Genomic DNA, 13,316 nt, shown 5'->3' with positions numbered 1-13,316 from the left:
GCTTGCATATGTCAAAATCTACATTGGTTTCCCACCTCCACAAAAACAATTCAATAATCGTAATAGTGCATATTCTTAGAAGAACATAAGAATAAAATGATTGAATTTTCAAATATTAACTCAAATATGAAAACCTTAACATTAAGTCTCACATAATTCTTGATGTTTCTAGATGATATCAATGCATGCTATCATGGACAAACTCAATATTTAAAATTGATATGTTTTTGTAAATTTGTATGCTTGAACTTTTTCCTACTTGATTACATTTTTTTCAAAATTACTTCATATATGTTAGATTGGACATGCTTGCAAGACATAAACATTGATAGGAATATGAAATGAGTGAGGTGGAGTTAGTTGTATTTATATTTTAATCTTATATAGAAATTTAGTTTTCATGGAAAATTGAGATTAGGGTGAAATTTTTGGATATTTGCAAAGATAACATTCATCTTTTAAAGTTTGATGCTATATTTCTTTGACAAAGGTGCCTAGTACTCTAGTTGTAAAAATTATACTCATTAATGAAGTTGTCAACATGGGAATGAACCAGGGTTGTGAAAATAGTCCTAAACCTAAGTACAATCAATCATAAATTTTACATATAAAATTTATCAATTGTTCTGTTAACAATATTGGATAGTGGAGAGGGTAAATAATTAATAAAGATTGATAAAGAAAATCATTGACACTTTAATCAAGAATAAATTCCTTGGTTTCCTAAACAATATCAATTTGGTGGTCGACTAAATAATATGAGTGCTTCCATTAGATAAGATATTGTAGCTTAATAATTTTATTTGGTTAGCTTGCTACAAAATAATAGCAAGAGAAGGAAGGTTGCAAGACACAAATTTTTGGAAGCAAACTATGACTAAAGGAATACCATGGTTATATATACATATCTTAGAGAGTTCTAATGATGAGGTAGAGATATGCTCATCTTAGACTTACAATCAATTGTTTCTAGTTAATATTGATCACATGTATAAAGACAAAACTTTCTTACAAATCCCTAATAACTAAATTAGAAAATAATATTTTATCAAGAATTTTTGTCAATAACCTCCTATATGACACTTTATCTACATATTTTTATTATAAAAAAACCCTAAATCTATAATTAAAATAATAAAATAAGAACTATTCCTAAAGATATATTTATAACAAAGTGAAAGCGAAATATCATCAAATTTAACCTAAAAAAGCTACCCATAATATTGTAATTAAAAATATTTAATTCACCATGCATACAATTAAACAGTATTTGGAATGTTAGGTGAACAACTAACTCGTTCACCATGAGATGTACATCTTCTTCTCTGTACTGGCATCTAAAGCGATACAATAATGACCACAAGCACTGAAATTAATATGAAGGCTACACCAACCTACTACACTGCCAATAATTATTATTATGATCTTTGTTACATACGTTTCAATGTACCACCCAGATTTCTTACCGACATAGTTTACGTATGAGCCATTTCTTATATATAGGCAGGGGTAACATAATCTTATTCTCTCATTGCATTCCTACGGTCATGGCTTCACATGCCCGCAAACACCTGCAACTGGAAATGGGTCACCAATTAGCAGAACTGAAATCAAGAGATATTGACCGCGACAAAGTTATTAGTGAGAATGGATCTGCAATCTTAGGTGGTTTAATGCCTCACCAGACTGATGGAGCAAAAATGGCAGTCTCGGTCCTCAAAAAGGAGGAAGCAGAAGAAGTGATCAATCAGCCAGGCGGATGGAAAACCATGCCTTATATCATAGGTAAGCGATCTATCTTTTAAAGCAATTTTACAATAATTCTCCCCTCTCAAGACCCATTTTATTCTTTTGAATCCTAAATGCGTGTCATAAAGGGTCAGATAATTTATCTGAACAATCTGATGTCATGGTATTATTAATTCACAAAACTTGTGGGATCATTTCAAGTCCTAAAACGTCGTGGCCTCATAAATCATCTTATTCTATGCTACAGATAGCATATGGTTTCTTATTTAATACGCTTAATCTACGAATCAACTTAGTGTATGATGTTTCTGATACCATTTACGCTCTCAACAAATTGACTTGATTTTATTTGTGCATGTGTAGGAAACGAGGCGTGCGAGAAATTGGCAACCATTGGTCTTCTGGCAAATATTGTGGTGTATTTAACCACAAAATTCAACATGACAAACGTTGAGGCTTCGTTTGTTATTAATGTATGGTCAGGCACAACCAACATGTCCCCACTGCTTGGTGCCTTCCTATCCGATTCTTATATTGGTCGTTACTGGACCATTGCATTGGGCTGCCTAGCTTCTCTAATTGTATGCCACTCTTACACTAGTCACTTCATGTTCTACCATATTTTTTGTTCAAAAGCTTTGTGTTACAATCTTGTATGATGTGTGTTACAGGGAATGATTCTTCTCACCTTGACGGCCATATTTCCTAGCTTGAGACCATCCGCATGTAATAATAACGGGAATGGGGTGTGTGTGGGTGCATCGCTGGGGCAAAAGACCTTACTTTATTCATCTTTTGCAATGATGACCATTGGTGCGGGTGGGATCAGGCCATGCTCCATAGCCTTCGGAGCAGATCAATTTGACTACACTAGTGAGAAGGGAAAGAGAAGCATTCAGAGCTTCTTCAACTGGTACTACTTTTCCTTCACCATAGCTGTCATGATAGCGCTCACAATCATTGTGTATATTCAGGATAGTATAAGTTGGAGTTGGGGACTGGGCATTCCATCTGCTCTAATGTTCATATCTGTGAGCTGCTTCTTCCTCGGTAAGGGGATTTACATTCTCGTGAGTCCTGAGGGGAGTTCCATGACAAGCTTTGCACAAGTAATAGTTTGTGCATTGAAGAAACGCCATCTGCGATTACCTTCAGAGCAGGCTCGGGCAGAGGATTTCTACGACCCTCCGATGAAAGGGAGCCTCAAATCAAAAATGGCTCTAACCCACCAATTCACGTAAGCGCTTCTTTACTCGATTAAATTCTGTCTTCTTCATTAACGTACTAATTCAAGGAATGGAAACCAGGGTAATAAGTATATTTCCCTATATCCAGTATTGACGATATATGGTAATATAGACCATTAATATAACCGATCTCTCCTTTCGAACAGTCACTATTCTTATTTAATTTCCAGTTCGTAACAATTGTCAGGATATGTAGGATACTAAATGCTTCCATATCGTACCATTATTTGCTCTAGCCTGGCCCGGCGACTCGTAAGTTGCTAATAAGGACAATTTTATTATTATCAATTCCTTACAATAAATTGGTTATACTTTTAGATTTGATTATCATCAATATTTGAATCATCTATCATTGATAAACCATAAAGTGTGATTAGAAAGATTAATAAAAATAATTATATTATCAAATTCAGAGAGATTAGCAAGCTAATATTTATGCGAAGGTACAAGTTTTAGATGATTTTTTATATATTTTTTTAAAGTTAAAATGTCTGAATACAAACATAATTTGTGATTATTATATACATATATATATATATAATTAATAATTCTTATATTTATATTTTTTTTAAAATATTATAATCTATATGTGTGTAGAGATGGACAAATATTTCAAAATATCTGGTTTTTTTTTTTTTTTTTTTTTAAAGCAAAACTGAAGATGCTCTTACTATGCAAACAGCAGTCCACATTTTAAAAAATTGTTATCCAATAATAATGAACAATTTCCCTCCATTTCATCTTGCTAATTGAAAAATTCAAAAAAAAACATTCCTTTTTCCCAATTTTAGTCTCCCTAAAAAGTCGGTAAGATTGAAATATGAATATACCGAGTACATTTAAAAATTTATAATAAACATGTCTATAATTTAAACACATCAATTAGTGAAGGAATGATTTTAGCACGACGTAATAGAGAATATCATTAATCTGCGAGCCCTACCTTGACTAGAACACGGAGACCGATAGAATACCAAAAGTAAAATCCGCTTTTATATCCATGTGGGCAAATAACCAAAACTACGCTTACTGATTCTAAGCAAACTTTCTGACTAATTATTGTATTAAACTGATCAGGTTTCTGAACAAAGCAGCGTTAAAAACAGAACAAGACTTGAAAACAGAGGGTTCAGCGACAGATCCATGGAGATTATGCAGCCTCCAGCAAGTGGAAGAGCTAAAGTCAGTGTTAAGAATAGCGCCTATTTGTCTATCTGGAATAAACATATTCGTCTGCTTCGCTCAGCTGAACACATTCTCCGTACTGCAAGCACAAACAATGGACAGGCACCTGGGAAACAACTTCAGAGTCCCCGCTGGCTCATTTGGAATCTTCACAATGCTAGTTCTGACTCTCTTCTTACCATTCTACGACAGAGTGATAGTGCCATTCACGAGGCGAATGAGTAAGGGCGGAAATGGGATAACACTTTTGCAGAGGATCGGGGTGGGATTGTTCTTGTGCATCTTCTCCATGGCGTTGGCGGCGGTGTTTGAGACAAAGCGGCGGAACGTGGCATTAGGCCACGGTTTTATGGAGAAACCCAAAGGCGTGATTCCCATGACGGCTTTCTTTTTGGTTCCGCAGTATTCCATGGCCGGATTGGCAGAGGCATTCTGCGCAATCGGACTCATCGAGTTTCTGTACAGTCAGTTCCCGGAAAACATGAGGAGTGTTGCGGGCGCGCTTTTCTTCCTCAACATGGGGATCGGTAATTATGTGAGCAGCTTTCTGGTTAGCATAATACATAATTACACAGGTGGACGTAATGGAGAGAGCTGGCTTGGTCAGAATCTGAACAAGGGCAGACTGGACTATTTTTACTGGCTTCTTGCAGGGCTTGCAGCAATCAATTTGCTTTACTTCCTGCTCTGCGCTCAATGGTACAGATACAAAATTGTCGTCTCTAATCAACCCGAGCCAAACTCCAAAAACTTAATCGAGAACAGCCAAAAGTTAGCACAAGTGTGATATGGAACGACTTCTATGGAAAGGCGGGGCAATGTATGTTGTAGCCTATGCATATTTGTTTATACGCAATACTATAAAAATATATTTATGAGGTGGGGGTTTAAGATCTTATTATTAATTAATTATTATTTATTTATGTAATGTGTATCTATATTTGCATTCTAAGTATATGTTTTTGATCTTTATTGATTGAAGCCTATAAATAGCCACATACTTGTTGTTAGTTTTTTTTCATGAACAAATGTTTCATCTTTGAATTTATTTCGTATCATTCTATTTTAATGTTTCTTTATATATATTAAATATTTTTAAAATATATTGATATAATGATATAGAATTATTTTTATAAACGATTTAAGATTTATTAGTTAATGTATTTTATAAATCAACTATAATCTAAATATTAAATACTTTGAATATAAATTAATATTTTTTTTTGTTAACATGATATCATTTTAAAATCAATGATAGTAGATAAACAAAAATTTATATATTGAATGCACTATCACAATACTATTGATATGGCTAAATTTTTAGGTTTGTATTATTTGACTTTCTTCAAAGAAACATGATATCTATTTTGGTGGTTAATTTTGAAATCATGTGTTGTCTTCTTAATACAAGAGAATTCCTCTAATTGCCTAACATATCCTCATGAATGTAGTTCATGTATACATCTATCACCTATCTTATTGTCAACCTTGTGGACTATTATAAAATACTTTATCTTTTGGCACTTACTTTAATTATTATCTTTAGAATTTGAGGTCATTTCTTCAAATTATTATTACTAACATATGTGTTATGATATTTGACTATACATTCCCTATTTGTTCCCTTAGGTGTACCTTGGTGATCTCGACATCCAACAAAACATTTCACCAAGCTGACTTTTGTAAAATACTAGGTGACTAATTTTTAATTATTTTATGAGTGGTAGAGAGGAATTATATTTGCACTACCTAATTCAGCAAATATACTAGGTGACTAATTTTTAATTATTTTATTTGATTATTATTTAGGTTATTCAAAATAAATAGGAATACATATTTCTATTCTCTATTTGTTTCAGCTAAAATATGAACTCGTGGGGTGACCCTATATCTCCCGACCCCTTTTTTGTGAATATGTATCTTTAAAGTTTTAATTTAATGTAAAAGGTCTATTCATCCAAAAAAGAAAGAAAGGAATAAGAATACATATTCCAATTCCACCTATTTAGGTGGAAATACAAATGCTCATTTTTTGACCAAAATTGGAATATGTATTCCTATTATAATCTTATTCCTAATTCCAATTTTCTGCACCCAAACGAAGAACTAGAAATTTTAAGAATTTGCATATGCCTATTCCACTCGTATTCCCATTGCCAGATGGGCCTTTTTTTAGGTTGTTAAATACAATATATATTTATATGGGCTTATGTCTTTTGTGATTTTTATTTATTTAAAAAATTAGGATATTATAATTTATGTGTTGAATGTGAATCAAATGTTCAACCATGTTCCTCAATTTCTATAAATTTTTATTGTTATGTATATTTGATGCAAGTCATCCACAAACAAGTTTTAGGTACCCGATATGGGCCCACACATGTCTGACCTCTTTGACTAAGAGCCAAGGACTAAGGAGCATCCACATTACTTCTTGTCACTTCAATTATATGTTTAGTAAAGACAACCAAATAAATTGTTTGCTAGCTAGAGTAAATCAATGTCCATATCGATAAGTTCCAAATCAATAAATCAATTGTAAATAAAAGATTAGATAGACTAATATCATAGTTAAGTTGAGCAATTATATAGTTATTGATTTTAGTTAATCATAAACATTGTCTTTTTGTACCTATTTCATAATAGAATAGGCAATCATATTTTCTATTTTTTTATATTCTTCTAGAAACTAAAATGTAAATAGTTTAATGTAATATATTATTTTTTAAATGTAAATAGTTTAATGTAATATATCTATCTTGGTGGTTAATTTTGAAATCATGTGTTGTCTTCTTAATACAAAAGAATTCATCTAATTGCCTAACATATCCTCATGAATGTAGTTCATGCATAAATATATCACCTATCTTATTGTCAACCTTGTCTACTATTATAAAATACTTTATCTTTTGGCACTTACTTTAATTATTATCTTTAGAATTTGAGGTCATTTCTTCAAATTGTTATTACTAACATATGTGTTATGATATTTGACTATACATTCCCTATTTTTTCCCTTAGGTGTACCTTGCTGATCCCAACATCCAACAAAATATTTCACCAAGCTAACTTTTGTAAATGTTACCCCTACGGAGCTTTCATAGTTGGATCAATTTGGGAACATAGTGGATAATTATGCATCCTCTACATTGACAAAATGCCATTCTCAATTATTTGAGAGCACAATTATACATTGATAGAAAAATAATCAACAAGCTTGAAGCTATTGTAGAGGATGAAACTAAGGAGATAAATTTGATCCACAAGAAGGGGTGCAATAGTGTTTGGAACATGGGAGATGAATTGGCATTGGACAACTAAAAGATTATTCAATACTAAATTTGTAAACTCAAATCTGGCATTCCCTTGGAGAAAGAAATACATGAAATGCTCAGTGCTCTAGCTAATGCAAAAGACATTCAATCATATCTCAATTAAAAGTTATAGGATTTGGTTTCTTCACCAAGAAAATGATGGAAAAGATTATCTATCATTTCAACACTTTGCAAATTGAGCTAGAAAATAGGATAGCCAAGGGAAAGAAGGGGGGGAAATTTACAGGTGGCTACTTGGGCAAAGGAGAGACCTCTTCCAATGCTATTGTGCTTCCTCCAAAGAGGACTTCTTTTTTGGATAAGCTCAAGGAGCTTAATGACGACAAGCAAGAGATTAATCCTCCTCCTATTTAGTTTCCTATATATTTTTTTGGGTTCTTTTTCTGGTTGCTAGTTAAATTCACTACTTGGGAGTTACTTTCAAATATTCTCTAATACTTGATCTTATTTTTCTTGTTGGGTTTAGATAGTTTCCTGATTGACTAAATTAGAATGTATGTACTATGATAAATTATCAGCACCTAAAATCTATTTCAAGAACTGTGATTAGGAAATTAGAAAAATTATTTGCAAAGTTTTGTCTAATTTTGAGAAAATAGTTATATCAAGATATAGAGTTAAAATTGTTAGACTATAATTACTTAAAAGCTAATACACATTATTTGGTTAGGTGCATAAAATTCCACCGTGTGAAATGTTAAGTTCTGGTTGAAGACTATTCAAGGTGTCCCCCCTGAAATGGATTATAAATCTCCCCTAAAAATGGCATATTGTTAGGGTGCAAATCTTAAGACATCATCCCTTATTTTAATATCAAAATCTTAAAGTGAACGAAATTGAACTCCTACTCAACTAAATTAGTTCTCTCGCACAAGTTATCCATTTCACGACTTCCATAGCACAAACTTTAACATCCTCTTCCAATAAACATACAACAACTCACCGACTCAATGAATCAATGCATAAACTAGCATTACATCTCCATGATTATCTTATTCTCTTGGCATGGAGGTCGGTGTTCAAGTTTTACGACAAGCGACGTCTCTCCCGAAGTCATTTCATTTCAGCTTTCGCCTTTTACTGCCTCGGCACAATCCTTTTTGTTTCGTATGTGCAAAGGTTTGTACATCCTAATTACTTCTTACACCGCAGATTCGTTTTTGATTCGCCTGTACTCTTTGTCTCTACTTGAACACATTGTCCGACCGGCTCTTTTCTCGTGCTCAATATGTACCACCTCGGACCACAGTTTCTATGGAGGTGTTTTCAGATTTGAAATTTTGCTCCACTTTGGTAGACCTGAGTTCCGTAGATGGTCCCAATGTTTTTAATTCTTTTCCATCTGCGGCAGATATTATTATGTAGGTACACGATCTTCTCATTATCAAGTTACTGGAGGCTCAATGCAAGTGTGAGCCGTCCATCATTAATATACAGCTTTTCCCACACCTCCTGTTAATTTACAGTGGTCTGTAAGGTGGAAACCAGCTACGAAAATAGCGGTTTTGACTATCACAGGAGAGTAGGTTGGTCAAATTTAAGTCTGTTTTGTCAGGACATTAGCCATCTCTCTCATACTGAATAGTATGGTGGGCGAAGCAACGTACACATGGAAACGTGTCTATCAGAATGCATTCATATTCACCAAATTTAAAATTGACATTCTTATTCAAGCAAGCGTCGCCTAGTGGCATGTGGTTACATTTTATATTTTGTCATCTTATGAGTGGTAGAGTGGAATTATATTTGCACTACCTAATTCAGCAAATATACTAGGTGACTAATTTTTAATTATTTTATTTGATTATTATTTAGGTTATTCAGAATAAATAGGAATACATATTTCTATTCTCTATTTGTTTCAGCTAAAATATGAACTCGTGGGGTGACCCTGTATCTCCCGACCCTTTTTTGTGAATATGTATCTTTAAAGTTTTAATTTAACGGAAAAGGTCTATTCATCCAAAAAAAAAGAAAGGAATAAGAATACATATTCCAATTTCACCTATTTAGGTGGAAATACAAATGCTTATTTTTTGACCAAAATTGGAATATGCATTCCTATCATATTCTTATTTCTAATTCCAATTTGCTGCACCCAAACGAAGAACTACAAATTTTAAGAATTTGCATATGCATATTCCACTCGTATTCCCGTTGCCAGATGGACCTATTTTTAGGTTGTTAAATACAATATATATTTATATGGGCTTATGTCTTTTGTGTTTTTTATTTATTTAAAAAATTAGGATATTATAATTTGTGTGTTGAATGTGAATCAAATGTTCAACCATGTTCCTCAATTTCTATAAATTTTTATTGTTATGTATATTTGATGCAAGTCATCCACAAACAAGTTTTAGGTACCCGATATGGGCCCACGCATGTCTGACCTCTTTGACTAAGAGCCAAGGACTAAGGAGCATCCACATTACTTCTTCTCACTTCAATTATATGTTTAGTAAAGACAAACAAATAAATTGTTTGCTAGCTAGAATAAATCAATGTCCATGTCAATAAGTTCCACATCAATAAATCAATTGTAAATAAAAGATTAGATAGACTAATATCATAGTTAAGTTGAGCAATTATATAGTTATTGATTTTAGTTAATCATAAACATTGTCTTTTTGTACCTATTTCAGAATAGAACAGGCAATCATATTTTCTATTTTTTTTTATTCTTCTAGAAACTAAAATGCAAATAGTTTAATGTAATATATTATTTTTAAATTGTGTCACTATTATCTCAATTATTAATAATGCTAAAGACAAAGAAAATGATTATCGAGAGCTAGTAACAATCAATTTGTAAATCAATCAATTTCAAGTCAATTAATACTTGTAAACAAAAAGTTTAAACTATCAATATCATGATAAAGAGAATATTTTTTAAATCATTCTCTTAAAAGAGAAATATTTTTTTGAAAAAAGATTAACTACATTTCACTTTCTTGTATTTTCTTTTGTTTACTTTGCCTTTATGTCTTAATTGAGATTATTAGACATCCATAATTTTATATAGGCACATACAATGTACGTCAGCAATGAATATGGCCTAATTTATAGATAAAAATACTTCAATTTAGGATCGTTTATTTGATTTGTTGTATTAAAATATAGTAATTTAAAATATTATTATTTTCAAATGTTAAATAGAGAAAAGAAAATAGCTTATCTTTTATCTTATCTTTTATAATATTTCCTATCTTATGGATTTTCTTGAAAGATTTTTTTTGTTAAATTTCAAATCGAATACATTGGTAATGACAATGATAAGGATTAAAATTGTTAGACGGTGGTAAAACTAGCTTATATATATTTTTTATATATAAAATAAGCCGAGAGATATCATTGGCTTATTTTCATAATTCCATAATTTTAATCATCGTATATTTATGTGAGTCTAAGAGGCATGAGGAAATGATTCAAGACTCTAATCTGCCTCATTTTTACTTCCATTTCCTTTCTATAATTTTCACGATTTTAATTATAATTATATTTAGTCTATTTCTATTTTGTTTTTCTGACATGTAAATGAACGTCAAATTTTTTTCAAAATGAAAAATGTTTACATTGAAGATTGCTGCCACTGTAGAAAGTCTCTCGACTTAATTATAAAATGGAGATATAAATAATAATAATAATAATAATAATAATACCTTTCTTCCGTTGTGTGCTAGCTGCTTTTGGTTGGATGCGACGCTTCCTATTATTATGTTTTCGTATGACAATGAGTTTTACTAACCCCTCCCATTACGTCGGCTTCAAAATAGCATATTGTAAGCTGGGAATAAAGTCAATACGTGGGTGGACTAGTAGGTGACAATGTAGTCGTGAGTGACATGAATATTTTGTAGTTTTCACATGTCGGGCATCACTTGTATTTTGAACGTCTTCTTTCTTGAGATAGATGGGGAAATGCATGTACAAGTGGAAAACGCCCACATGCTTACTATTTTATTTTTTCGCTGTTCATATGTTCTCTAATGTGGCAAGATTTATATCGTTTAATTTGAATTCTTATAGTAAAGACAGTCTGATGGTTGTATTTCAAGCGCAAAGTTTACTACCTTGGATGGAGATTAATTGATTAGTAATGTTTTTATATGGTTTTATTAATATATTAAATTTAATATTAAATGAATTACAATTTTTTTTTTAAATAGAAATTTTATAAAGCTGGTATTTTAATTTTGTTAAGCAAATTGATTAAGTAATAGTATGAATGTGTTGTTAATAGCATTATCTTGATTGTCTAAAGTGTTATTTTCTTTTTTCCTATTTCATGGTTTGTAAAACTACATATGTGGGAGTTTAGTATCGGTTGAGGAGACGTTCTGCTAAGAAAGTTCAACAAATGGTAACAACAAAGGATGTTGCCAATGGAAGCCAAAACATTCTCAAGCATATTTGCTTAAAGTTGGGTTCACAGTAATTGTTCTCTCCTATAACATTAGGAGAATCAATAGCCCTCACAAGTAATTTTTGGTTAAGAATCAAATTAAAGAATTCAATCCAAATATTTTATTTCAGCATGAGATTAAAATTTCTAAGGATTCTTTTCTTGCTATTAGTAAGTTTATTTCATTGTTTGTTCAAGTGTTGGCTACAAAAGTAGAAGGTGCCTTTGAAGGATTGGCTATTCTTTGGAGATCTAGCAGTCTATTGAGTGTTTGTTTGAATTAGTCAAAGAATGCCCAACATCTTTCTTTTACTCACATTTCATGTTGTTTTTTATGGGTTCTTTCCAATCTCTATGCCCCCAATTTTGTTGTCTAGAGGAAATTTTTGGTCAAACTTTTTGGCTACTCGCACTTCCTTTGCTAATTAATATTAGATGGCGATGGGTGACTTCAACTCCCTAGTCTACCCCTTGGAGAAAAAGGGAGGTTCTATTGACCTTTTACACTTTATGTAGAACCTACACAATTGTCTTGTTATTGTTAGGCTATTAGACTTAGACCTTCTTAGTAATAGATTCACCTAGTCCAACATGAGGTCTGAGAATAAGCACCACTCTATTTACTCTAGATGGGAGTTGAGCACTGTGAAAGATAAGTACCCCTTTAGGTTTCAAATTATGTGAACCCATAACCTAGATTTCAAGTCCCTTTTGGAGACTTGGTTGTGGGTCCACATCATGGGTACCAATATGTTGGAATTCAAAGAAAAATTTATAAAATTGTGTGTAAATCTGAAACATTGGAACATGTTCACTTTTGGCAATATTTTTATCCAAAAATACTAGACTGGGGCTAAATTGGAAACTATCTAGCCTGATATCAAATTGCTCAGATGGAAAGTCCAAAGGGATAAGAAGGAAACTAATCTCCAAGAAGGGATTCTCAATATTATTAAAATGAGGAGACATTTTGGAAACATAGGTCTTGAATCTATAAACTAGATATGGAGATAGAAACACCAAATTCTTCCACCAATCTACTTTGAAACATAAAAAAGAAGAATTAAATCAAAGAACTCATCAATGGTGTTGAGGTTTTCTTATCTACCTAGGCTAATGTGGAAAGAGAATCGGCCGGGTCTTAATATTCTCATCTTAATCCTCCTTGTTATAAAGTAAAGTTTGCTAAGATAATTGAGAGGGGTAGGGGCGGGGGGCGGAGGTGAATCAAGTATTCGATCAATATAACTTTTATCAACCTTATTAAACTTCAAACATGTGATCAATTAAAATAGTAACCATTAAAAGATACACATACACAATAACACCATATATGTTAACTAGGAAAAACCTTGATTAGAGGGAAAACCCTAGTGGGGATGGTACCCACAAAAT

At 32.2% G+C, this 13,316-nt stretch overlaps 1 protein-coding gene across 1 annotated transcript; it reads left to right on the top strand.

Annotated features, from left to right (window-relative positions):
• The first annotated feature begins 1,388 nt into the window (after positions 1–1,388).
• LOC149533537 (protein NRT1/ PTR FAMILY 2.13-like) lies at positions 1,389–5,109 on the top strand. Its single transcript, XM_089806642.1, has 4 exons — positions 1,389–1,785; positions 2,113–2,330; positions 2,421–2,986; positions 4,074–5,109. Exons 1-4 carry the CDS (start codon positions 1,482–1,484, stop codon positions 4,966–4,968), a joined length of 1,983 nt encoding a protein of 660 aa, XP_089662768.1. The 5' UTR covers positions 1,389–1,481; the 3' UTR covers positions 4,969–5,109.
• The last annotated feature ends 8,207 nt before the right edge of the window (positions 5,110–13,316 follow it).

Source organism: Cupressus sempervirens, chromosome 10, assembly GCF_028749045.1.
Source record: "Cupressus sempervirens isolate cs-2001-9-10 chromosome 10, ASM2874904v1, whole genome shotgun sequence".
Classification (NCBI taxonomy): Eukaryota; Viridiplantae; Streptophyta; class Pinopsida; order Cupressales; family Cupressaceae; genus Cupressus; species Cupressus sempervirens.
This window is presented reverse-complemented; position numbering and strand designations above follow the sequence as displayed.

Bases quoted from the DNA above. Each gene is read 5' to 3' on its own strand.
- LOC149533537 (XM_089806642.1), top strand. From the start codon at position 1,482: ATGAGCCATTTCTTATATATAGGCAGGGGTAACATAATCTTATTCTCT. The intron at 2,331-2,420 runs GTATGCCACTCT...TGTGTGTTACAG, and splicing joins GCTGCCTAGCTTCTCTAATT to GGAATGATTCTTCTCACCTT. The intron at 2,987-4,073 runs GTAAGCGCTTCT...TAAACTGATCAG, and splicing joins GCTCTAACCCACCAATTCAC to GTTTCTGAACAAAGCAGCGT.